The sequence below is a fragment of the Chaetodon auriga genome, chromosome 13 (assembly GCF_051107435.1).
Source record: "Chaetodon auriga isolate fChaAug3 chromosome 13, fChaAug3.hap1, whole genome shotgun sequence".
NCBI lineage: Eukaryota > Metazoa > Chordata > Actinopteri > Chaetodontiformes > Chaetodontidae > Chaetodon > Chaetodon auriga.
Genome location: NC_135086.1, coordinates 22,896,831 through 22,923,083, shown reverse-complemented (window position 1 = coordinate 22,923,083; position 26,253 = coordinate 22,896,831). Strand labels below are relative to the sequence as shown.

The 26,253-nt window shown below is 43.1% G+C and overlaps 1 protein-coding gene across 1 annotated transcript; it reads left to right on the top strand.

The window, feature by feature from the left end:
- Positions 1-1,062: 1,062 nt before the first annotated feature.
- Positions 1,063-21,702, top strand: kiaa2012 (KIAA2012 ortholog). The gene is made up of 23 exons (XM_076747423.1): positions 1,063-1,170; positions 1,428-1,559; positions 1,712-1,858; positions 2,357-2,549; positions 2,916-3,055; positions 3,201-3,408; positions 3,630-3,697; positions 4,784-5,000; positions 9,217-9,360; positions 11,144-11,314; positions 11,454-11,576; positions 11,707-11,781; positions 14,737-14,801; positions 15,318-15,375; positions 15,452-15,674; positions 16,356-16,493; positions 16,618-16,801; positions 16,886-17,030; positions 17,811-18,178; positions 18,395-18,585; positions 19,085-19,257; positions 21,081-21,300; positions 21,473-21,702. The coding sequence occupies exons 1-23, from the start codon at positions 1,063-1,065 to the stop codon at positions 21,639-21,641; spliced, it is 3,660 nt and encodes a 1,219-aa protein (XP_076603538.1). The 3' UTR covers positions 21,642-21,702.
- Positions 21,703-26,253: the final 4,551 nt, after the last annotated feature.

Genomic DNA, 26,253 nt, shown 5'->3' with positions numbered 1-26,253 from the left:
ACACACACACACACACTCACAAACACACACACACACACACACATTCACACACAGAGGTCAGTCTTTGTGAGGAAGACAGCAGGTACGTCCACTGTTCTTTCTTTTAATGCTTCTTTCTGCTAGAAGGCATGATACAAATCAAGATGTGACGCACAGCTGATGAATTTAATATACCTGTCTTAATTTCCCATTCTTACTTAACCTTTTCGTGCAGTTCATTCAAAGGTATTTTTCAGGCCTTGACACCCTCACTATTGGTTACATATAATGTTAGTGATTAAAAAATCAAGTTTATTCTGTTGCTTATCAACTCAGTCTGGATGAGGATGAGAAAGCTTGACGATTCATGGCTTTCACTGGAAGTTACCTTCTTCTTTTCTACTTGCTATCTGCTTATACTGTATCCATCCATTACATTAAAGGCAATATTGTCCCTGTTGTAGGTAAGGTGGAAGTACAGCACAAAGTAACATGAGCTGTGCTCCACAATGAATTTACACATTGACACTTCTGCCGATAGCTTTACTATTTTCTCTCTTAAACTTTATTTCACCCAGTGCTTCATTAAAGGTCCACTGTATAAGACTCACCACATTCATTGGTGAGGTTGCAGATTGCAAGGAACTGAATGCCCCTCGTCTGAGTCTCATTTTCACAGCCATGGCGGCTGTGAAAAATGCAAAAGGTGCTCTTCAAAGCCAGTGTTTGGTTTGTCTGTTCTGGACTACGTTAGAAACATGCCAGTGCAACATGACAACTCTGTGGAAGAGGATCCATTCCCTCTGTAGCTAGAGCTCATTGTAAGGCCTGCATTTGGAACCTCTGGCCTCCGGGCTATAAACAGTCTGAGAGACCATTTGATCTGACCTGAGAGGCAACTCATAAAAAAGATCTTTTCAAAACTGACAGTTGCAAAGATTCAGTTCCATGGTCACACTTACAGTGTGAAAAACTGCAGTTCCTCTACTTCTATCATTATTATCTTGCTTTGCTTCGAATCAATGGAGTAAACTAATTAAGTCTTGTCCTTGACCCGGCCGTCCTCTAGGACAAAATTACATCATGAAGGATTTGTCTTTGTCCCTGCTCAGCCGGGGGTGTGGTCGATTCTCATCCAACAAAAACACAGGGAGGCACAGTGGGCGGCTGGACGTCTGCTTCACACCGCAGGTTCTTACACAGTCACAGAGGCTGTAACAGTACAATTTCTAATGTCGGAATACATGTTAAGATTGCTTTGAAATACACTTAAGTTGCATATTGGTCAAATTGTTTGTTGCTTGATTGCAGTCTTTGTTAAGGAATGTATCTGCATTAAACCTTCTTACATTTATGTCAACAAACCAATCAATCAATCAATCAGTAAATCAGTTCATCCATCAGTATTCCATTCATTATATAATCAATATAATCCATGTATTGACTAGGATTACTACATCTGGAAGTCCCAGAACTCTCTCTTGCAACTGTCCAGCAGAGGGTGTCCACTCGTGGAGGCAGAGTCAACCCTTCCAAAGACTTTCAGCACTCGCAGGGGACCACTTCTACTGTACTCCCAGGTAACTCTCTGTGTGTATCAGTGTACATTATTACAGGTATGGCCATTAAGTAACACAGGAAATCTGGTCAGGCACTGTCATAGCGAAACATTAGGCACGGTTACTGAATTCTGTTCTCAGGTTGATTTGTTTCCAATTTCTTCTGTCTCCAGGACTTGGTTAGTCTGGAAACCAGCTGCCACTCGAAGACCAGAGACAGAAAGCAGCGGGTTGCTCAACAGTGCACTCAGCAAGTGGAACAGCAGCTGAGCACTCTCAAGGAACTAACAGCATCCATTTCAAGCTACAGCAACAATCAGGTAAGTGGAATAGGAATAACTTCTCATGTGTTTATATGCATGTAGGCTTGCTGTGTACGTATGTACGATGTTCATGTAGGCCTTGCTCTACATCAAAAGATTTTGTTTGTACATACTCAGACAATGTTGCTGATAATGAGGGCCCAGATTGACATCGTTAATTGACTGTATTCATTTTAATTATTTAAGTAAACTGTGCATTTAGGGAAGGTGAAGCCCCATTAATCAATATTTTTCCAAATTACTTCATTCTGTATAATATGAAAAGGTGTTACCCAGACATTTCAGCACTACTACACTTGTTTCAGTTTTTACGGCACATTTATTGTGTGATTCAGTCTTAGTGGTCTCATCAACCCTGTTCCCAGCAGCTGCAGGCAGTTTGTTTTCAGTCACAATTACATCACCTTTGTTGTCACTTTTTTTTTATTTTTGTTTTTCAAGACTCCATCCTTTGCTAGCAGTGTATTACAAGTCAAATGTTTGTCTCCTCTCCAGTTCACTTCTTCAAGGCCCGGTCGGCCATTCTTTCCTCCTCTTAGTCTTCCTCTTGCTCCAGATGTTCGTCATCTCGGTCCACCACTTATTTGCACCACACAACCACAGCCCAGTCCAGAGCTCCTTGTACAGATGAACCCCCAAAGGCTTCCTGCAGAAAAAAACACTGAACAAGTGGAGAACCAACCTGAAGGTAAAAAATTGAGCAGACAGAAATATGTACTGATACAATCTGATATAGGTGGAGACTCAAAGTCCAAAAGTCAAAAGTGATGGGGCAAAATATGCATTGAAATATGTTATGTATGTTGAGACACTGGAAACCCTGTTGTGAGCAAAGAAAATGTGACGAATCTGATGTAAAAAACAGCCCAATATGGACCTAAATAACATTAAGGAATAAATTTCATCATTATCTTATACAAATTTTATGAAACTTGGAAGTCATGTCACTTTTGTTTACAAGTCCTGCTTTGGAAGAACGCAATCACGTCAACTCTCTTGAATCTATTTAAACCAACCGGGTATGGTTAGATCCTAATATTAAGCTTCTCTGCAGATAAAGAGGAGGAGCAGGGCAACAAGAAGAGAGTCAGGCTGGATCTATTCCTGCGGATACCCTGTACCTCCACAACTCCACAGATGGAGTCTCAGCCCTGGACACACTATGTAGCGATAACCCCTGAAGAAGAAGCTCAGGTGACATGCTAATATCTGAGGTTACTGTATATCTGAACACATTTGTTAATGTCCCTTTATCCTAAATTTACAGTATGTGAATTGTTGTATGAATGCTGTTTTTCATGTTTAATTTACTGGCCAAATGTCTTCCTATCAACTACAGACACACTTAGACAAGAGACTGCAGCATACAGAAAGTTCACGGCATGCTGAAATAAACCACCATAGCATGAGAGGGGAGCTTCATCATCCAGACAGGAACTGTGTTCATGACATGGCAAATGATCATTGTTCCATTCAAGACAGTGAAGCAGCCAGTGATAAAGGCAACTGTGGAAGAGCAATGAGTGCAAACGGACATGGGAGGATAGGTGTGTGTGTGTCTATGGTCTGGTTCCAAACTGCACTTTCCTGACTGCTCTCTAGGCAGACTATGTGGAGCAGAACAAAAGTCAAACACCAAGTCCATTTTAGAAATACTACTAGCAGTAGCAGAAGAAGTAATAGTTGCAATAGCAAAATTTAACTTGTACAAATCTTCGACAGTGTATGTTGACAACTCTGACATTCTGATTGCTTTCCCTGTACACAGGCCTCCTTCCACCTCTGACAGAGGGACATTCAGTCTGTCATGGGCCCTGCTGGGAGAAGACAGACAAGGTAAGGCAGCATTTTAAAAACAGTTTGGCTCCTAATGAGCATCAGTGATGGTAGAATAGACATATGTTACTATTTACCACAAGAGAAGATTATTATTTACAGTAGCTCAGTGCTCATCCAGGTAGCAAATATTTGACATATTTGACTTAGTAGGTTTTTAAACCAGTAATGACATGTAATTAAACTTATGTACCACCAGGTATTTCTTAGAGCGATAGATAGATAGATACTGCTAGTCTGTTAGGTTGATGCTGACTGCTGACACGTAATGGGAATTACCATAAAAATTAGCATCGTGACCATGATAACTGTGAACTCAGGCTACTACTCTTTAGCTTAAACACTACTCACTAACCAGCTACAGCTACCTAAAAGGACCAAAACTCAAAATTCCCGAAGGGTGTTAAAAATAAAGTGGACACCATGTGTTTTTGTGTGTACAAATATATTCTATTTTATTAATTATTTTTATAGCACTAGTTTGATGTGCATGAGCATGAAATTTGGGGGGAGGGGTTTATTTTATGTCATGCAGTACAGTAATGATGCTACTGAAATAAAATAGCTGCTGAATAAAGCTGCTGGAAGACTGACTGACATGTAATCAGCATTGTTTTTGGAAATATGACTTATGATATGCTGACTCAAGAAGAGTATGACTCAAGTTTGTCCCACGGTGTAGTGTTAAAAAAGCTAACAAAATTGCAGTAAATTGTAATATAGAATCACAATACATTCAAAAGTATCATGATGGGATGGAATTGGGAGAAAGAAATCACTCTAACCTGGACATCAAAGAGAGGCATAAATATATTATTTATTATGTTACATTTAGTGACACTGACTGGCATTTAATTGTCTACATCATTGACTGATTGATTTTTTTGTTTAATTGGAACTGTTCCACACTTGCACTTTTTTTTTTTTTTTTTTTTTTTTTTAAATTTAAAGCTGCAGTGCAGGACTTTTACATCAAAACCATGTCAGTGTTCTCCAGGACATCAATGTTGTTTGAATTCCTAATTTGTAATTTGTTGTCAGAACAACACATCCAAATGGCAGACATGCATCTGTTGAATATTTCAGGCAACATGGGAGAGCCCCAGCAGTGATGAACACCATTCACAGCGCCTGCCGCCTATAGTAGAGAGTCGTACTGTTGTCCCTGGCCAGGCTATCCCAGCTCAGACACAGAGGGGTGCCCAACCAAAGGCAGAAAGAGTTGGGTTTCAATCCCAAGAAAATCTGAATCAAGTCCACCAAGAGCCTGTGTTTCTTCCTCTGCTGTTTCCCGGGAAGGAGGGTAACAGAAGTACACACAAAGGACGATTACAAACACACTAACTTGGTTGATGGATAGATTTGTATGCGTTTCTCCTGATTCCACAAGCTAATTACCTCCTATTCATTTAAAACACAGTAAACTGCAGTCTCTATTCATTTAGCTGCTGTGAGGAAGAAACTAGGAGATTCAGTCAGTCCCTGTCTGAAAAGACCATTCGTCATTAAATTTTATTTACCAGGCTGTGTCTGAAATCGCTCTTTATTTACTAGGCCTATATAGTACACTACATTTACTGTCCACCTTTTAATTTGTGCTCAAATTCTCAGTGTTTAAATTTCTCAACTATGTAGATCCCTCAGCCCTTCTGCTTTTTATAATTTTCTAGAATTTTTTAATAATAATATAATTGACAGTATATATAATATTATATATGTGTGTGTGTGTGTGTGTGTGTGTGTGTTTGTATGTATGTATATATATATATATGTATGTGTGTGTGTGTGTGTGTGTGTGTATATAGATAGATAGATAGATAGATAGATAGATATACTCAATGATGGTTAGTAATGGAAACTTATGATGAGTGTCTCAAATCTCAATGTACTCAACCATCTGTGTGGACACAGCGACACAGCCTTAGGTTAGTTTGCAATTTGTCAATCGACTAAATTTGTCTGTAGAATCCTTCCTATGTTCTTAGTGACCACTTGCAAGTTTCACATTCATGATTTACTAAATCAGGTTACATATCAGGTTACATGTCTCCCATATTTTACTCTTTATCCTATGGTTCATATATGAAAAAATGTACATTAGTTTTGTCAGTTCCATCCATCCATTTCCACCCGCTTATCCGGGGCCGGGTCACGGGGGCAGCAGTCTGAGCAGGGACGCCCAAACTTCCCTCTTCCCGGACACATCCTCCAGCTCATCCGGGGGGACCCCGAGGCGTTCCCAGGCCAGCCGAGCGACATAGTCACTCCAGCGTGTCCTGGGTCTTCCCCGGGGCCTCCTCCCGGTGGGGCATGCCTGGAACACCTCCCTAGGGAGGCGTCCAGGGGGCATCCGGTAGAGATGCCCGAGCCACCTCAGCTGACTCCTCTCGATGTGGAGGAGCAGCGACTCTACTCTGAGCTCCTCCCGGGTGACAGAGCTCCTCGCCCTGTCTCTAAGTGAGTGCCCCGCCACCCTGCAGAGGAAACTCATTTCAGCCGCTTGTATCCGGGACCTCGTTCTTTCGGTCATGACCCAAAGTTCATGACCATAGGTGAGGGTAGGAACGTAGATTGACCGGTAAATCACCACGACGGACCGATACAGCGATGGCATTACTGCTGCCGCTGCACCGATCCGCCTGTCAATCTCACGCTCCATTCTTCCCTCACTCGTGAACAAGATCCCAAGATACTTAAACTCCTCCACTTGAGGCAGGATCTCTCCCCCAACCCGGAGGGAGCAAGCCACCTTTTTCCGGTCGAGAACCATGGCCTCAGACTTGGAGGTGCTGACTCTCATCCCAGCTGCTTCACACTCGGCTGCGAACCGTCCCAGTGCACACTGAAGGTCCTGGCTCGATGGAGCCAACAAGACAACATCATCCGCAAAAAGCAGAGACGAAATCTGCCAGCTCTCGAACCGAACCCCCTCCGGTCCCTGGCTGCGCCTAGAAATTCTGTCCATAAAAATAATGAACAGAACCGGTGACAAAGGGCAGCCCTGGCGGAGTCCGACATGCACCGGGAACAGGTCCGACTTACTGCCGACAATGCGGACCAAGCTCCTGCTCCGGTTGTACAGGGACTGCACAGCCCTCAGCAGAGGGCCTCCAACCCCATACTCCCGGAGCACCTCCCACAGAATGACGCGAGGGACACGGTCGAATGCCTTCTCCAAGTCCACAAAACACATGTGGACTGGTTGGGCAAACTCCCATGAACCCTCAAGCACCCTGTGGAGGGTATAGAGCTGGTCCAGTGTTCCACGGCCAGGACGAAAACCGCATTGTTCCTCCTCAATCCGAGGTTCGACTATCGGCCGGATTCTCCTCTCCAGTACCCTGGAATAGACTTTCCCAGGGAGGCTGAGGAGTGTGATCCCCCGATAGTTGGAACACACCCTCCGGTCCCCCTTTTTAAACAGAGGGACCACCACCCCAGTCTGCCAGTCCAAAGGCACCGTCCCCGACTGCCACGCGATGTTGCAGAGGCGTGTCAACCAGGACAGCCCTGCAACATCCAGTGACTTGAGGTACTCAGGGCGGATCTCGTCCACCCCCGGAGCTTTGCCACCGAGGAGCTTGCAGACTACCTCAGTGACTTCAGCCCGGGTGATGGACGAATCGACCTCCGAGCCCCCAGTCTCTGCTTCCTCTGCAGAAGACATGACAGTGGGATTGAGGAGATCCTCGAAGTATTCCTTCCACCGCCCGACAATATCCCCAGTCGAGGTCAGCAGCTCCCCACCTCCACTGTAAACAGTATTAATGGAGAGCTGCTTCCCCCTCCTGAGGCGCCGAACGGTTTGCCAGAATTTCTTCGAGGCCGACCGGTAGTCCTCCTCCATGGCCTCCCGGAACTCCTCCCAGACCCGAGTTTTTGCTTCTACAACCGCCCGAGCTGCTGCCCGCTTAGCCTGCCGGTACCCGTCAGCTGCCTCAGGAGTCCTATGAGCCAACCAAGCCCGATAGGACTCCTTCTTCAGCTTGACGGCATCCCTTACTTCCGGTGTCCACCACTGGGTTCGGGGATTGCCGCCACGACAGGCACCGGCGACTTTACGGCCACAGCTATGGACAGCTGCATCAACAATGGAAGCGGAGAACATGGTCCATTCGGACTCAATGTCTCCAACCTCCCTCGGAATCTGGTCGAAGCTCTCCCGGAGGTGGGAATTGAAGACCTCCCTGACAGCGGGTTCCGCCAGACGTTCCCAACAGACCCTCACAGTACGTTTGGGTCTGCCAAGTCTGTCCCACTTCCTCCCCTGCCAGCGGATCCAACTCACCACCAGGTGGTGATCAGTTGACAGCTCAGCCCCTCTCTTCACCCGAGTGTCCAAGACATACCGCCGAAGGTCAGATGATACGACTACAAAGTCGATCACTGACCTCCGACCTAGGGTGTCCTGGTGCCACGTGCACTGATGGACACCCTTATGCTTGAACATGGTGTTCGTTATTGACAAACAATGACTGGCACAGAAGTCCAACAACAGAACACCACTCGGGTTCAGATCGGGGAGGCCGTTCCTCCCAATCACGCCCCTCCAGGTATCACTGTCGCTACCCACGTGGGCATTGAAGTCCCCCAGCAGAACGATGGAGTCCCCGGTTGGAGCACTTTCCAGTACCCCTCCCAGGGACTCCAAGAAGGCCGGGTACTCTGCACTGCCGTTTGGCCCATAGGCCGAAACAACAGTGAGAGACCTGTCCCCGACCCGAAGGCGCAGGGAAGCGACCCTCTCACTCAGCGGGGAGAACTCCAACACATGACGGCTGAGCTGGGGGGCTATAAGCAAGCCCACACCAGCTCGCCGCCTCTCACCACGGGCAACTCCAGAGTAGAAGAGAGTCCAGCCTCTCTCAAGGAGTTGGGTTCCAGAGCCCGAACTGTGCATGGAGGTAAGTCCGACTATCTCTAGTCAGTACCGCTCAACCTCCCGCACTAGCTCCGGCTCCTTCCCCCCCAGCGAGGTGACATTCCATGTCCCCATAGCCAGAGTCGTTGTCCAGGGTTTGGGTCGTCGGGGCCCCCACCCACGACTGCCACCCAAAACGCAAAGCACCGGCCCCTTCTGGTCCTTCCTGTGGGTGGTGGGCCTACGGGAAGGCGGGCCCACGTCGCTCCTTCGGGCTGAGCCCGGCCGGGTCCCGTGGGCAAAGACCCGGCCACCAGGCGCTCGCCTGCGAGCCCCAACCCCAGGGTTTTGTCAGTTTTCCTAGTTAAAGTTATAGCTACACCTGACATTTATCAGGTGAAATATTTAGTAAAACCTAATCTATCTGTAAGAGCTAGTGTGTGCTGTGCAACCTCTTTCATTTCATTGGTGTGTAAATCTCTATTTCGTGTCCACACTTACTTTATACCTATTGGCTAAATCTGAACTCATGCAGAGCTGGTGCAACCAGTGTTCCAAACCCTGGAATTTTCAGATACATCCAATCTTGAAATGATAGCTCAAACGACATTGTTGAGATGCTGTGTTATGTTCTGACTATTCTTTCTGTGCCTTTCAGAAGAGATACATGGGAAGCAAAGACGGGGAAAAGAACAAAAAGAGAGACAATACTTTAAAAAAGAGACAAGGGGAGGCGGAGGATTAGGAGGCGCAAGGGAACCCTCTGAGAAAGGCTCTCTGGTACTGCTGGAGCCAGGAGAAGGTACAGCACACACATATACTTTTGTGAAATGGTACGTTGCAAATGCGTTGTAATTCTGTCCATCAAACTCATCAGCTCGGCATGAGCTCAACAGCAACATGACACTGTTAAATGTCTTTTTTTTCTCTCAACTCAGTCAAAATAATAATAAAAAAACCATATTTTTTTCACAGTATAGTTACTCCAAATACGCATCCATGCAATTCCAGTGACATACCTTGCCATTACAGTACAAACAAAATACACAGTATGTATGAGACTTGCTCTAGCCATGTGCAGAATATTACAAGGCACATAGAGTTAAAGAATCAATAGTTAGGTTTCTCAGTAAGATTTTGGTTATTTGTTTTTGTTTTGTTCAGATGTTGTTGGTCAGGTTCAAGAAGGCAAAGGTAGATCTGTTTGCCTCAAGGGATCATGCACACTGGGTTCTCCATGAATGCACAAGACAGCCCTCCACTCAGAGTGGATGCTTTCTCTCACTGGGCAAGGCCCAGAGCTCCCTAATATGTGATTCTACCTGTTCCCCTGATGCCTCCAAGTAAGCATTCAGGAGGAGAATCTAGCTCACTCTGGTGGTACCAGAACACACAAGCGCATCTTGGTTTCCAACCATGGTGCATCTGGTGTCGGAGAAACAGTGGCAGCTCTCATGGTGCAGAGATGCGCTGTCACAGCTGGATGGTCAATCCTCCACTCCCAGTGATAGGTACATAATCTACTTTTCAGCACTTGTGCTTGGAAAGAGGCCTACTTCATGTCCTCTGCTTCTCATGAAGATCAATGTCCCTCCCTTCTGCAGCAGCAGTACTGTCAATATCCCTTGCCCCTCTTTTTCCACACAGGGCTAACATAACATCTTATTACGCTTTGCGTAGGGTGAGGGTTCGAAACTGGTGTCGTTGTCATCTTGTGGACCTCAATGTCGCAGTCGGCATTGACCTATCCAATAGTGACAGCTCTTAGAGCCAAAGCCTATATGAATTAGTTAGCAGATTCTATCGATATAGGCATGGCTGTCTAGGACTTAGGCCCCCTGATCCACCGGCATTAGCTAAGGAAACTACTGGCTGTTTGGAGCAGAGCTCAGGTCCTAACAGTGTTATATAATGTACATGAGGACCCGGGAAAGGAAACTGTGCTGGTTACTGTGCTAGTTTGTATTTTAAAGTTGATTTCATCTGCCTGTCATTTTAAAAGAGCAAAATTGTTAATAAAGTTTATATCTGTTTTTGGCCTGTTTGACCTTCTTGAGTCCCGAAATTCCCCTATGTGGCATTGGCAACCCTGTTACAAACTAAATTTATCTGCTTATCCCACACGAAGTAATAAGAGGAAATGACCTTTTGTTTTCTTGTCATATAGGGTTGATAATAAAGTTCCTTTTCTTGAAATAATAACAAAATAATTTACTTGTGATCTCGACAAAACAGTATTAAAAAAATAATAATTGCAAGGACAAATGTTGTTGTCTTCCATAGCTTTGTGTCTCCTTATGTTGTTTTGTTTTGTGATTCATGTGTGACTTGGCTGATGTCGTACTGCAAAATCCCCTTCAGGTGAATAATCTACTTTCTTTTTAAAGATGTCTTTAAAGAGGCGGAGATGCCGGGAGTTAAATGAAGGACCTCATACATGCAATGCACACATTTTTGTGACATCCCGGACTTCAACTGAGTTACATCCCAAGCAATATACTCCAATTTGAGAATATTTTGTGCGAAGGTTTCTGTTCTTGGTTTTCATCATACTAACTTCTCTAATGCCGTGTCATCTCCTTCAGAGCTTCCTCCTCCAATAGGAGTGCTGGGTTGTGTTGCAGGATGGAAAGGCCCAGGCAAGCAAAGCTCTTTGGCCTTCTTACAGAACCAACTGCTTGACCTCCAGGATTCCTGTGAATCCAGCAATCATAACAGAAGTGTGGTTAGGGGTATTCTTCCTCTGGAGTTGAGAGGTATGTGGAGCTAAATCACTAAGACCATGACATTAATTATGACATTAACTCAATGGGTGAGAGATGATGTTGTAACACTTTTCATTCAGTTGTCAAAGGGTCCATGTCTCCATTCCACACAGTTGCTGTGTTTTGTTAGATTTGCAGAATGGCAAATCTGTTGGCAGCCTGATCCTGGGTCCCGACGGGGAGATCATTCAACTCTCAGTGTACCACGGCAGCCAGGAACCATTTCAGGGTGATAGTGGCAGACAGGAGCAAGGTATGCTGAATGACTATGTGAAAATTTCCTATCCAAAATCTGCACTCTTCATTTGGAGGAGCTACTTATAGATTGGAACAAGTGTTTGAATACAGCTTTAGAACAATAACTCACTTCTTAAGTTTTTCAGTTCTCCAGGTTTTGTCTGCAGATGGAGAGAAGTCACCCTGGGTCATTGTCCTGCACCCTGAACATACACATACAGGTCAACACACACACATGAACACACACACAAACACACACACACACACACACACACACACACACACACACACAAACTGAATTAAATGTATTTTAATCTTTAACTTGAGAATTAATTTGAGAATGACTCTGTCTGTCTTTGTTTTCTCTTATTGTTGCATACCGCACCCATTTGTTCAACTCTACCATGAGAATGTGTGTGTGTGTGTGTGTGTGTGTGTGTTTGTGTATGATTAAGAGTCCATTTCTCAGTCTGAATTGAAAAAACACAGATGAAAAGTAACTCAATTTAAGAACTAAATCCAGTGAAATAAAACGAGTGGTCCTTTGTCTGATCCATCCAACCATCCATCCATCCATTCATTTTCTTCCATTTATTCAGGCCTGGGTTGTGGGGCAGCAACATTTTCCAGGTCCTCCTGTGGAATCTGGGCCCCTCCTGGGTGTTGCCAAACAAGATGAGATATACGTATAATCCATCCAACGTGTTCTGGCTGTAACCCAGAGTTGCCTTCCAGTTGGACGGCCTCCACATGAGGTGCCCCGCATGTATTCTGATCGGATGCCTGAACCACCTCAACTCCTCCTTCATGAAGGAGCAATGGCTCTAATCGGACCACCCTCCAAATGTCTGAGCCACTTGCGCTCTCCAAGAGTGAGCTCATCCACCCAAGGGAGGCAGGTCATTTCAGCCATCTGTATCTGCAATCTCATTCCTCTTCTCAGAGACATAATGCTGAGGTCCTCAAACTGGATACTCTCCTCCCCCAGGCTGCACCTTGAAATCCTTTCCATGAATATCACAAACAGAATTAATGACATCCACACTTAGCGCCTTGCCACTGAGGAGCTTCTTCACTACTATATTTGGATGAGGTTTCTCCCTAGTCTTCAAACTTTCCTTCCACCACAGACAATGTGTTGGTTGGGTTCAGGAGTTCATCAAAGTGCACTTTGCACCTCTTGACAATATCCCCAGTCAGGGTCAGCCGTTCTCCTCCCCTGCTGAACACAGCCTGAGCCAAGCCCTGCTTTCCCTTTCTGAGTCATGTAATGAACTTCCAGAACTTCCTTGTGACCAACTGAACTGGTGAACTCCTCCAACACCCAGTTTTTTTGAAACCACTGAAGCCACAGCCATTCCGGTACTCGACTGCTTCCGGTAAACCCCATGACAACTGAGCCAGGAAGGCCTCCTTCTTCAGCTTGATGGCCAGCTTCACCACTGTTGTCCACTTGCTGGTTCTTAGGTTGCCACTATACAGGTTTTGAACATGGCCCACTCAGATTCCATCTGCCAAACCATTCCCCGGAATACATGGCAAATTCTTCCAGAGGTGGGAGTCGAAGTCATCGTGGACAGCAGTCTCTGCCAGATGTTCCCAGTTCACCCTGATGACACGCTTGGTTTGACCAAATCTGTCCAGCAGCCCTTGCCATCTAAACCAATTCACCACTGGGTGATGATCGGTTGATGGCTCTGCTCCTGGCTTGCCTGAATGTCCAAGACATACAACCGCAGATTTGATGATAAAACCACAAAGTCAATCATTGAATTATGGCCTAAGGTTTTCTGGTATAAAGTACAATTATGAATGACCCTATGCTCGAACGTGTTTGTTGTTGCCAATCCATGACTCACACAGAAGTCTGACAACAAAGCGTCACTCAGGTTCATAGCCGGCAACCCCCTCCAAGTTTGCCTATGTGAGCGTTAAAATCCCCCAGCAAAACAATGCAGCGGATGGAACAATTAATGGATGTTTCTGTTGGCCTGTATTCCAACTTTATCATGGTTTATGTAATTGAGGAACTTGGATGGACTTCCACTGTCCATCACAAAATAGATATGGGACAGGTGGAGCAAATTCACACATAGCTTGCAACCTTGTGCCAGGTTTAGATGTCACATCCTTGGGCTTAAACTTGCTCTTTTGTAATTCTATACATTATACATAATTCAAGGATTTCAATATGTTAGTTTAGTTAGCTTCCTTTTGCAGTTTTTTTTGCATTATGTTCAAACCATTCTGTTTTTAGAGCACAATGATGAGGCCATTTTGTAGAGGCAGTAATGATTTTGTTGTTGCATCTAGAAAAGTCTTCTTTCTGAGAGACTGAAGACACTTTGTGAAACTTGGTGAAGAGACTCCAAAACATTTCCTTCCTAAATGTAATACACAGTTCTAATAGGAGACTGTTAAGAACTGAGCCTGGGAACCTGCCTCCAGGGTGAGTGTTTCAACTCACCATTAGACAGACAGATTGGGGAAGGGGGCCGCTATGCTGGAGGCTGGGGGTGGGAGTTAGGGTATTGGACAGGAAATGCAGTCAATGTACAAGGTGGATGAGAGCTGAATTTTGTGGAAGGGGGTGTAAGTGGGTGAGGGGCAGTATACAAGGGCTGCAGATAATGGGGGTTGCAGCATGGAAGACTGGATAGGAGGAGGACCAGATGACTGATCAAATTTACTGAAGAAAAAGTTCAGATCATTCACCCACTTGTGGTCCCCAACAGGCTGGGAGTCGGTTTCCTTGCAGCCAGAGATGGTTTAAGGCTGCTCTGGCATAATGGCACACTCCCAGGACAATTGGACACATAAGATACTAAAAAACACAAGCTAAATTAAAGGAAACGAGAGAAGAAGGCTCTATGGGGAGCAAGACCTGCTGCAACAGCTAGACTGCCACTTATGTGGCACCATGTTGGAATATGTTTATTGTATTATAATGCAGCAATTGAAGATGATAAAAATGACATTTACAACATAAAATAATGTTTCTGTAATTTGGGGTGGTGGGGGAGGGGTTGAAGAACCTCTGATTTCATTGTGCCCTGAGAGAGTGTCAGATGCTATATTCACTTTCATGCAATTGTAAGATGCTATAAACATTTTTCGGCACTCAGTTCTTAATCTGTTCTTCATTAAAAACACAACTCTATTTGCAGTGTGTGCAGAGGGAGGGATGGGGCTAAACACAGATCCTGAAGGTGACATCCAGCAACCTCAGTCTAGACACAAGGTGAATTGATGTTTTTTGCTTGTAATACACCTGCCAGTTGAACATGTCTGTGTCATACTTTGCATCACCGAGGCGTGAAAACAACATCATTCAATCAACATCATCATTCAATTTCACTGGCTGTACTTTCAAAATAAAACATGCTGAGAAAAAGTTCTGGTAGCGGTTGAAGTTTAGATTTTGGAAGAGATCATTTGTTGCTACCATCATCAATGACTACCATCATTACCACCCCATGCTGGTACTGCAAGTCAGAATGAAATATTGTATCTCCTGTATGTGAAAATCCATAACTGTGAGTTTCAATGCTGTATCCTCGCGATATGCAGATATTGATAAAGTATTATTTAGTTTCAATATACAAGAAGCTGATGTCTGTGTTGTGATTTTGTTTAGTACAAATTCACCATGCCATGTTGACACTATTTGATTCTAGTATTTAGATACTGAGCATCCTTTGTGTTGATAGAATGTCTCTCACTATTTGTTGAATTTTCAATTCTGATCTCCAACCAGCTCTCAGATCTTTACAGATCAAGAGAGAGCCACACACCCAGCAGCCACACAGACCCAGGTAAAGATCTGCTGCTTATTTGATCAGAATTTAAACTTGAATGAAATTCAGCAAATTCTTTTGTTTTTTCTTCCAGTGGCTGTGACCAAGAAAAAAAGAAAGAATGCAGAGAGAGTGACAGAAACATGGAAGGCATCAAAGAGGGGTGCTAAAAAAAATGTTTGGATGCCTCCACTGAGGGAGCAGGTGGGGAAGGAGGGACCAAGAGGAGGCAATGATGTGGCAGAAGAGGATGACAAAGAGGGAGACCTTGGCAGTACAGAACAGACCAGTCATTTGTCTGGATTACATCAGCCAGGGTTGGTGTAATGCACTTTTAACTTAATCATTTTTGATTTCAAAGAGTCGAGATCAGTGATGAGTTTTGCACCAAAGACAATCATTTCACTTGTTTGTTTTCAGCAGAACTGAGTTGCCCAACATTGCTAAAACTCTTGAGCATAGATGCTTCAGTCCTGTTCCTTGTAAATGTAATTGATGTGAATAGTTATTGAATACTTTCATGGGTGAGTCAAAAGACCAGCAGTTTCAGTGGGAGCTTTTTCTGTGAGTGAATGTTTCCCCATATCCCTGTCATGGGTTATTAAAGTTTCATTTGACATACTGTATGTAAACCCAATTTGACCACTCTGAGGGTCCAATCCAGGCTGGACTCTCAACCAACATTGCATCTTTCCCCCTGTTGTCTTAGGTTGTTTTATTGATGACATTGCACATTGCATGATGATGTTCCTAAATTTCCATCCTACTGGACACTGAAGATACCTCTGTATGGATCAATCTCCAGTTTAAAAAATGGTTGCTGTGCACCACTACTCTAAAATAATTTGACTTCTCTGAAAAAACATGTTGAGAATAATCCTTCTCATTTAAGATGTAGCAAAGCAACAGGATCCTACAGTTCATGATCTGCTGACACTGAAAAATGCTTGGTGCTGAAATGGATGCATGAAACATTTGGAGTTTGTCTGTTTGTCCAGAGATAAGCTGCAGTTAAAAGATGATGTGTTATGCAGCGAACAGAACATCAACCCCAATGAAACAACAGCAGAGGACGCTATGGACAAAAAATGGAAGAATAAGAGGAAGGATACTGAGGAAGCTACAGTAACCACAGGGTAAATTAAGAATACTCACAAACTCTTATGATATTAAAACATTACAGGCACTTTGATTAGATTTTTTAACACACTGAGTACCAAACTGCACACATACACACACCCGTGTCCTCCATTTATTTAGGACAACGAAAATGAAAACAGTGACAAGTGCAGAATCAGATGGACAGAAAACTCAAAGGAGAAGAAAGGAAGGAAGATGGCTGAAACAAAAGACTGGAAATGATGCTCTATCAATGAAGAACCAGAAACAAGAGAGGACCACCAGAGATTCCACAGAGGCTCAACACCAGCCTGCTCTCCCTTCTGTAGGAACATCTCAATCTATCTGAAGCAAAACATGCATAAAATGTGATGCCATCCAGGTTTACAATCAGTTTTCTGTCTTACAGAATAACAAAATGACTGACAGAGAAGGAGAGAGAGAAGTGACGATGAATGAGGAGAAAGAGGAGCGAGGAGAAGTGGTGAGGCAGATTGAAGATTCTGCTGGGAGGAGTACGAGAGGAAGGCTGAAATATGAAGAGGCAGTTGTTGGTAAGGCATAACATTGCAAACATTCAGGCAAAAAAACTACATGACATTTACATATTATGTGAGGGGGTGTGGTGGAAATTCTTTTATTTCTTGTGAGAAACCTTTCTATAAAAGATGATGGGACAAACTTGTCTTTGTATTATTTAATAATGAATTAGACTTAGACTTTGCTTTATTGATCCTAACTTGGGAAATTCATTAATTTAATTAGAAGGGGTTTACAGAGCAATCAGGAATACAGCACTGACCAAGTTTCAGCTCAATGGATGGAGCTCATACAGAGTTTGAATTGAATCATCATTATTCTCATCATTGGATTTTTCAGTGATTGTCATATGCTGCAAATTTACATCACAAAATCACAAAACGTCTCCTACAGAGGATTTTCAGATAACAAGAGCAAGAAAGAAGCTCTGCAAGAATGTTGTCAGCGTTGGACTCTCAAGGTGGAATATGCAAAAAAAGGAATTTCAATACTGTCAGTGGAGTCTAACTAACAGTCTTTATCCAGAATGCATTAGAATGTTGCCATTTGTCCATTTGGTATGGATGTGTTTTGTGGTAGACATAAAGGCTAATGACATTTTATCACCAGTGAGCCTTTTGGAGATTTGTAGGTGCACAGTTGAAAGAATACAATCAATTTGTGAGAAAGTAGTGGAGACATCTAGTAGTAAAGTAGCCAACTATATTTGCACGTGTGGCATGTCCTTTCTTTTGCACCCCTGTCCTGTCTTTTAAAATTTCCTTTTATTTTCCTTTGCATGTATTTTCACGTAGGAAATCTCAAGGACATGAAGGAGAAAGTGCAGGTGGAGATTAACCAGGAAGTGGAAAAAGAGCCCCACCTAAAATCCACCACGAGTCCCTCTGCAACACAAAGACAAACAAATTCAGAGAAAGACACAGACCATCTTTCCAACAATGGAGACAAATACAGCAGTGTTGGGTCAGTGCAGTCACTTAGGTCCACTGCCTCTGCATCCCAGTTCACTCACAGGAGGCTGAGGAGGTCTGCTGCCTCTTCCTACGAGGGGGCCATGCCAGCCAGCCCAGTGGGACTCGTTTCATCGCATAGCTGCCTGTCGTCATGTTCAACTGTCATGGTAATGGAGGAAAAGCTGATGCTGAACCCAGTAAAGTCAGAGGTTGGTAGGAAGCACACACACAGAATATACATTACTTTTTCATGTGTTTGAGTTTTTGTTTGTAACTTTTCTGATGTTGTCTGAATGGTAGTTTTTATATAAATGATTATCTAATTATGACTTGATTTTTAGTAATATTAATAATACCATAGTATCATGATGAATGTATTGCCCTCAAAATAATATTCTGCATATGTGACTGTGTGTGTGTTTTAGTCCTCCAGGCCCAGAAAAAGTCAGGAAGAGGAGGCTACAGCTCTGCATCTGGCCCAGCGAGCAGAAAGAAAGTTGCAGGAGGTGAAGAAGAAGAAGAGGAGGGAGCAGGAGGAAAAGGAGAGGGTGCATACAGAGGAAAAGATGAAGAATGAGCTCGAGGAGGAGAGGAGGAAAAGAGCTGAGGAACTCAGGTCCTACTTTTTCTTTATGAATACATCAACTCTTTAGTAGTTGTAGTGGATGAAAACAAGCATTCATTTACTTTTGCAGATTGTCTTGATATTCAGCTTAGATTAGCAATAGATTTAGATGTATAATTGGTACCATGCCCTCTACCATACCTCACTAACTCTGAGGGATATTCCCTGAACTAAGACCACTGCTGCTGTTCCACCTCTGGAGTCAGTGCTTGGATTGTCCATTGTGGGCTGCTATATAGACATGGTGGTGCAACTTAGCGGACTCCCTGGAAGAGGACCTACTCCCTGTATAGATGTAAAGGGCTCATTCTAAGCTAAGGAATAAACAAGAACTCTAATTTCCAGCTGATTATAATTAGATGAAAACATAATTGAATATTATATCCATTTCTGCCAACAGATCTCCTTAAATTCTACACACTGGACCTTAAAATGCACTCAAACAGTGAGCAGAACAGTCCCTTTATTAACATTCAATCTCTATGTTCAGACTAAAGAGGCTAGCGGAAGAGGAGGAGAGGAGGGAACGTGAGGAAGAGGAGCAGGACCAAGCAAGACGGGAACAGGCACAAAGAGAAAGAGAGAGGAGGAGGAAGGAGGAGAGGAGGCGGCAGATGGAGCGACTCCAGAGAATGAGAGAAGAGGAGGAACAGAGGAGGAGAGGTGCGTGAGAGCAGGAGAAGGAGGAAAGGGAGTTAAAAAGAAAGAGCAAGACGAAGGAAGTGTGTGAGGAGAGAGGAGAAAGAAAAACGACATGCATGTATGGAGACTCAACAGAGTCAAATAAATAAAAAAGACATTGTGAAATACATAATGATATAACTTTTAAATTTTTAGATATTTTGCTTAACTTAAGCAGTTACTTTAAAAAATATTAAATACTAAAAAAAAAATAAATACTAAATTTTATATTTTCATTTCACAATGCCATTTTCCCAGGTACCATACCACACTATTTTATTTAATAAAGCAACTTCATGTCAAGTCTTTATCTGTCAATCAAGGTAAAAAGGGCAGAGCCAGTTACTGGATGTGATTGGCCTTTTAATCATTCAGACCAAACAAACAGCCAACCACATATCTTCATTATTTTTTGGGTTGGATGGCAGGAAGGCAGGGCAGCCCTATAAATGCAAAAGTCCGTCCCTGACTCATTGAGTGATGAAGTTACAGCATTGGTCAGTGAAGTGTTAGAGTTTTCTTATTGCTGTTTTAAAGTGAATAGGTGCAAACAATACTGAATTACGTCCTCATGAGGATTTTTATCTTTGTATATTCTCCCATGAGACACTGTGGCACTATCCACAGATGGCGTGTGATTATTTTATGAAATGCCTGGGGACATACATATAAACATTTTGTGAAGAGGCAAGAAGTCAATGAGTTTTACCAGAAGAATGCCAAAGACCAAACATGGCTGCACACTTACAGCTACACAGGTTGGTCAATAGGTTAATTTGGACACACACACACACACACACACACACACACACACACACACAGTGTGATGCACTTTGGTCTGAGGCTATCACCCAGTCGGTATGATTGAGATCAACACCTGCTGTCTCTCAACCACATGGTGATACAGTGACATGAAGGATGCATCATCCTGGCTAACTGACACAGTGACTGCAGTATTCTGGCCCGACAATAAAAGCTTCTGTTCATCCTCCAATTAGCCATGCGAGTCCAAGCCGATGTCCAGCGTCGTAATCATGGCCGGCAGCCAGCCCAAACTGGATACTGCTCTCAGAAGGCTCTGTCTCAAACTCAACTAACATAAATCTCAAGGACAAATCAAAATTAGTGTTCCCCGGGGTTTCAAACGCAGCAACAGAGGAAGCAATGACTAACACCAACAGGGGCAATTTAAGGGATGGTTCAGGTTTTTTGGTGGGGTAGGGTTGTGTGGGGAACTTATGCATAGTCAGTGTATTACCTACAGTAAGTGCCAGTTGTTTCTACCCCGGGGGCTCCTCCCAGTATGGCATGTGTGGAAAACCTCTGTAGGAATTCAACCAAGAGGCTCAAACCCACTCAGCTGGTTCCTTTTGACAGTCTTTATGACAGAAACTAAAGAACCCGTTGGTGGACACCAGTGGTTAAGGAACTTGTCATACTGAAGAAGGAGGCCTTTGAGGCTCGGTTGGCCCAGGGGTCCCCTGAAGCAGCAGGCAGGTACTACCAATTCATACTATTGTTAATTAACTTGTTATCTATGGCTGCTAAAATTTTCTAGTGACAGTTGGCAGTTCAGTGGGCAAAATTGATGGTCACCAAATAAATAGTAGAAGCCTGCTTTTGTCCATTCTCTGAATTCTGCTGTCATTATTATTTCTAAACTGCAAAGGCAAGCAGGGTTCAATGTAGGCTCAATTGCACTTTTAATTGCACCACAGCATTAAAAAAAAAAATAACGAAGAAAACTGCAGCAACTGCATTATCCTGTTAGGAAGTCATTTAATTTCCTGTTTTGTCCCCTCCAGCTGAACTAGAGTGTCTGCACCTGGAAGAGGAGAGGAGGCAGGAGGAGGAGAGCAAGAAGCTACAGGGGATGGATGAGAGTGAGAGGATGGAGTACCTCAATAGGAAGAAGCAGGAGGAGGATGACAGGAGGAACAAAGAAGAGGAGCGGAAGAGAGCAGAAGAGGAGGCCGCCTTGTGGGCCGCTGAGGAGGCCAGGCTGCAGGCTCAAATTCTTGCTAGGTATATATGTGCGCCTGCCTCCTTAAACTGGGGCTATTATAAATTCATTCACATTCAGATACAGTTTTTTACATTTGCTCTGCTCAATCCCACATCCTAAAATAGATAGAGAAATACATTGTCTATTGTAATTACAGCTCTCTGTCTCTCTCTCATTCTGTTCTTCCTGCAGACAGATGGCATTGCTGCAGCAGCAGTTGGCCTTTAAAAGGGGTCTCGTGTTGGAGGCTGGAGGTCTGGAGAAAACCCAGGGTATCTCCAGACCGTGGATCACCTCCTATTTCACTTTGTTACAGTTGCTGGGTTTAAATCCAACTAAAGCTGAAACTATAACCCCTTGACTGCTATCATCCATTATAAGTAATGATGGAAAGGTCAGAAAAATTTTTGTGTGTGGAATGAACAAAATGTAGGTAATAATATTTATATATAGCCATTAGTAAAGAACTATGAAAATCAAATACCTTCACTGTATGATATATTTGCAACATTTTTAATGTCACAAACCTTTTAAAAGCATGTCTAACTTTTGACAATTTCAGGCCATATATCATTGGATTTAGAGGAGGGTGAAAGATCAGTCCATACATTTACAAAATAACACGTAGCTCAAGTGGAAAAATGCCATTTCAAATTTTTGACTGATCGGGTTATGAAAACAGGCAAAGACAAAGCTAAGAAGTGACACAAAATGTGGAGTGACTGACTGAAATGACTTGAAACTGAGGGGAACAGCAACAGTGGAAAATAAGGCCAAAAACAAGATATATGACTATATGACACTGATCTGTCCAGTGAACAAGAAAGTTCAACTACAAGATGGTTGTCACAATAAACTTTGTTAATAATAGTCCTGCAAAGCTTTAAATGAATTGTGAATGACAGTAAAACAAATGAACTGCACAGGAATAGATACATGGGCTCATGACAGTAAGAATCGTGTTGGTTAATAACTAATATGAAACATAACATTGCCAGGATGAAATATAGATGCATAAAGTTTCCTATGTTACCATACATAGCCAGAACAAATTATACAATTTCTGTTGTATTTTCCATAATCCCAGTAATGAGACAAAAATATGATATATTTATATTATATATATTCTGAGCAAGAGGAATGACCAAGTGTCCGCACCTCACTGTTCAACACAGAGTCAACTTCACTGGGCTAGGGAGCACAAAAGATTACGGCTTGGGCACTGGCAACATGTTATCTTTACAGACGAGAGCCACTATGTCCTTAACCATACAGATGGAAGACAATGGGTTCAGTGATTACATGGCAAAAACCTTTGTGATGACTGCACCCAGAAAACCACTCAAGCTGTTGGTGCCTAAGTGATGGTATGGGCCTGTATTCATTATGGAGGAAAGACACCATTGGTGGTACGGGATGTACTGCAGCAGCTACAGCTAAGCAATAACAGGAGATTGCTGCAGCACTGGACAGCAGGACCTCCATGACACTGGGCAGGGGTGAGGACGTGGAGCTGGGCAACTGAGAGGCATTGCGTCAGTGGGAGCTATGCTTCTTTCTGGAGGGCTTCCCAGAAGGTGGCTGTGAGGCAGGATCAGGAACTTATGATGGGGACCACAGAAGAAGAAATGGAGGCGAGACCACATGTAAACATACTAGGTCTGGAGGCCTTTCCAGTCAGGTATTATCACTTTATAGACTGTATAATTACATAAACAAGAAGTTACTGTACGACATGGTTACACATGCCTCCTAAAAATTTGGTAAGGAATTATTTTGATTTGTCTGTGTGTGTGTGTGTGTGTGTGTGTGTGTGTCAACTTGATAAAACACAAGTGATGTAATCAACCTTCAGACTTATTTGGACACAGTCATTTCAATAGCACTGGCCAACACACACAAGCCCAGAGATGATGTAAGTTCACTGTAATGAGTGTCATTAGGTCCTCTGCTGTGACCTCCCCAGTGTGCAGCTTCTACAGGGGTGAACAGACCTCAGGGAACAGGCCTGCTGTAGTCTGGCTTCAAACAGCTAATTAGTGTATGACCCAACAGCTACTGCCTCATGGGACGCTCCTCCAAGCAAATACTTCACACTCCAGTAAAAGTTGTCAAAAAGATTCAAGATTTAATTTTATTGTACAGTATTTTCTTTCATTTTAATCGCATGTGGAATGACTGTACCTTTGAGGGCACGGCTGTTATTGAGAGGTTACTTGGATGTACAGTTGTTACAGTGCAGTACAAGTGGTCAATATGTGATTATTTTCATTATCCTTAAAGAGCAAGTAATGAAACTGCATCACAGTGGAGACCCAACTAACAAAGTAAAAAGCTTGTTTGTTTGTATGTAGGTGTAACATCTGCTGTTTATCTGTGGATCTGTGATGGTTCTGTCCCCTTTGTTTATGGTGCGAGATAGACAGCACAGTCGGACAGGCCTTGCTCTCACTCTGGCCTCTTCTTTATTCTGGTATAAAAGTGAGTAACACACACACACAGGGGTCATCAGTGGTGTGGTATGCAGCTGCAAGCAGATCTCCAGCTCAGGAGTATTTTCTTTTTGCTTACACATTTTCACACACAAAACAATTTTCAGTCTCGCTTCTTGGTATTCATTCTAACATAAACAAATGTGATCGTATAGTAATAATAAATGTCCAGAATCCAGATAGAGCACCTAAGTGTTAAGAGCTTTTACATTCATACAACAATAATATATAAAACCCATATACAGAACATTTAACAAAGCCCACCTGGTGTAAAAGTGAGTAACACACACACAGTGGTCATCAGTGGTGTGGTATGCAGCTGCAAGCAGATCTGTGCAACACAGAATAAAGAAATCATGAACAACATCACAGCAGACGTTATGGTGGGAAGCCAGCTAGCTAGCTATAAAACACGAGAATATTGTCTGTAACGTTTTTTGCGCGCACCCACCTCCAGCTCAGGAGTATTTTCCTTTGCTGAGGCGCGTACGGTGCGCAAAAAGGAACATCACGCCTGCAGCTGCGCTATCAATCCACCAGGTGGCCTCAAAACTCTACATATACAAAACAAACGCACCAATTTTGTGGAAATTCATAATAAGGGTTATTTCTAACTCTGTTACATATGTTTGTGATGTTGATAGTTAATTGACTTTGTCTAGAACAATAATACACTTGACTTCATGGGTTTTATTGGTAATGGTGATTTTGCTGATTTGTACATCTTAGTCAATAGCAGCTGTTAGGGGTTTGATAAATAGTGTTAGAGTTAGAATAGAGTTTTTAATAGTTTGCATTATAGTATTTTGCTGTTGTCATCTGAGTTTATTTGCTAGATATTTTCCTGATGTGTCAGTGTGTTCAAAGTAATGATTTAGCTTTTGTATAAGAAACTTATTTATGATGTTATTAAGTTTGTAATGCTTTTCAGTTACTTCTTTACATATATGTCATCAGATTGCTTTGGAGCTAGTATACCATTCAGTTCTCCTCCTCTCTGCTCACGGTGTTTCTTCAGTTTTTCTTCTTGTCTTGTTTATTGGTGGAGTATGAGATTATGTTTCCTCTCACCATTATCTTTGCTTATTCCCAAAGCGGTGTAGGTGAGGTTATGGACAGTCATCTAGTTCATGGAAAGATGCTGTCACAATCTTCAAGTAATGATGTGTTGAAACACAGTCTTGTGCATGGCTTAAGGGTGCTTTCATTAATGAAAGTGAAGCATACTGGAGCACTGTCAGAAATGATGATGATGATGATGATGATGATGATGATTTTTACTTCTTGTTTCTTTGATATGATTGAGATGCTAGTAAGGAAGTAATCTGTTCTGGAGAAGGAGTTGTGATGGGACCAGTCAAGTTTTGGATAAACTGTTGCATTGAAGTCACCTCCAATAACAGTCATGTCATGTCAGGTGGTGGCATACCACAAAAGAAACTAATAAGAAGATACTCCATGCGTGTGTGTGTGTGTGTGTGTGTGTGTGTGTGTGTGTGTCCTGGATAACTGGTATCATGAAGCTGTTAATATTGTTAATACTCAGGGTTCCAGCTCCAAAGAGAAGAGTCAGGCTGTTAACCGCTGCATCACAAGCTACACAATCAGAACCATGAATGAAGAATTGAGATGAGATAAAATGGTCAGGTGAATCACTTAACTAGAACATAATATGAAACTTTGGAAAAAACTCGCAATAGGCCAAGTTAGAAAAAGGAGCCAGTACAGGCCCAGCCTCCCAGATGAGCAACCAATAACTGACTATTAGCCCTTCTGTAGCAGATGTCAATAAAGCACTTAAGATTTTTCAGTCTGACAATACTTAGCTTTGAGGGCAGGTCAGTTTAATCTGTGTAATGATGCTCTCTAGCTGAAAAAAAAATTGCTACCAAACTCTCAAGGTAGCAGACTTTTCCATCCAGTATCTAGCAGCAACATGTCGCCATTGTGATCTGCAATCTGCTCATTACTGCCTCCCTTGCCTCAGCCAGACGTGGAAAGACCAGCTGTGGGATACATGCCAGGAGAGGGCCTCTCAGTTTGTGATATCCTCTGACATTTATTCAATACATTCTGGACTCTCCTGTAAAAACTATTCTAAAACATCTGCTCCACTTTTGTTCTTTCCAGTTGGCCTGGTTGGTTAGCCTACCAGTGGTGCACCTCACAATAGAAACAATAAAGTTCAGTTTCTTTAATTTATGTAATGATCTTGGATGTGAACAGAATCCAAAATGGAAATACTAGTATGAAAATACTGGAAATGGCAGGTATTATTCTGTGTTTTTTCGGAATGTCAAAAGCCAAAACACACTGCAGACATGAGTGTGCTTTGGCTTTTGAACCCTCTAGTGCGACTCTGTCACGTGTCAGTGTCTGTTGTCGGAAGGGAACTGATTTTAAGCGGAAGAGGTGGAAGAAGGCACCAATTTCTTTTCAGAGTGATCATCTTTCCAATAGACGAACTTTGCTCACCTGTTT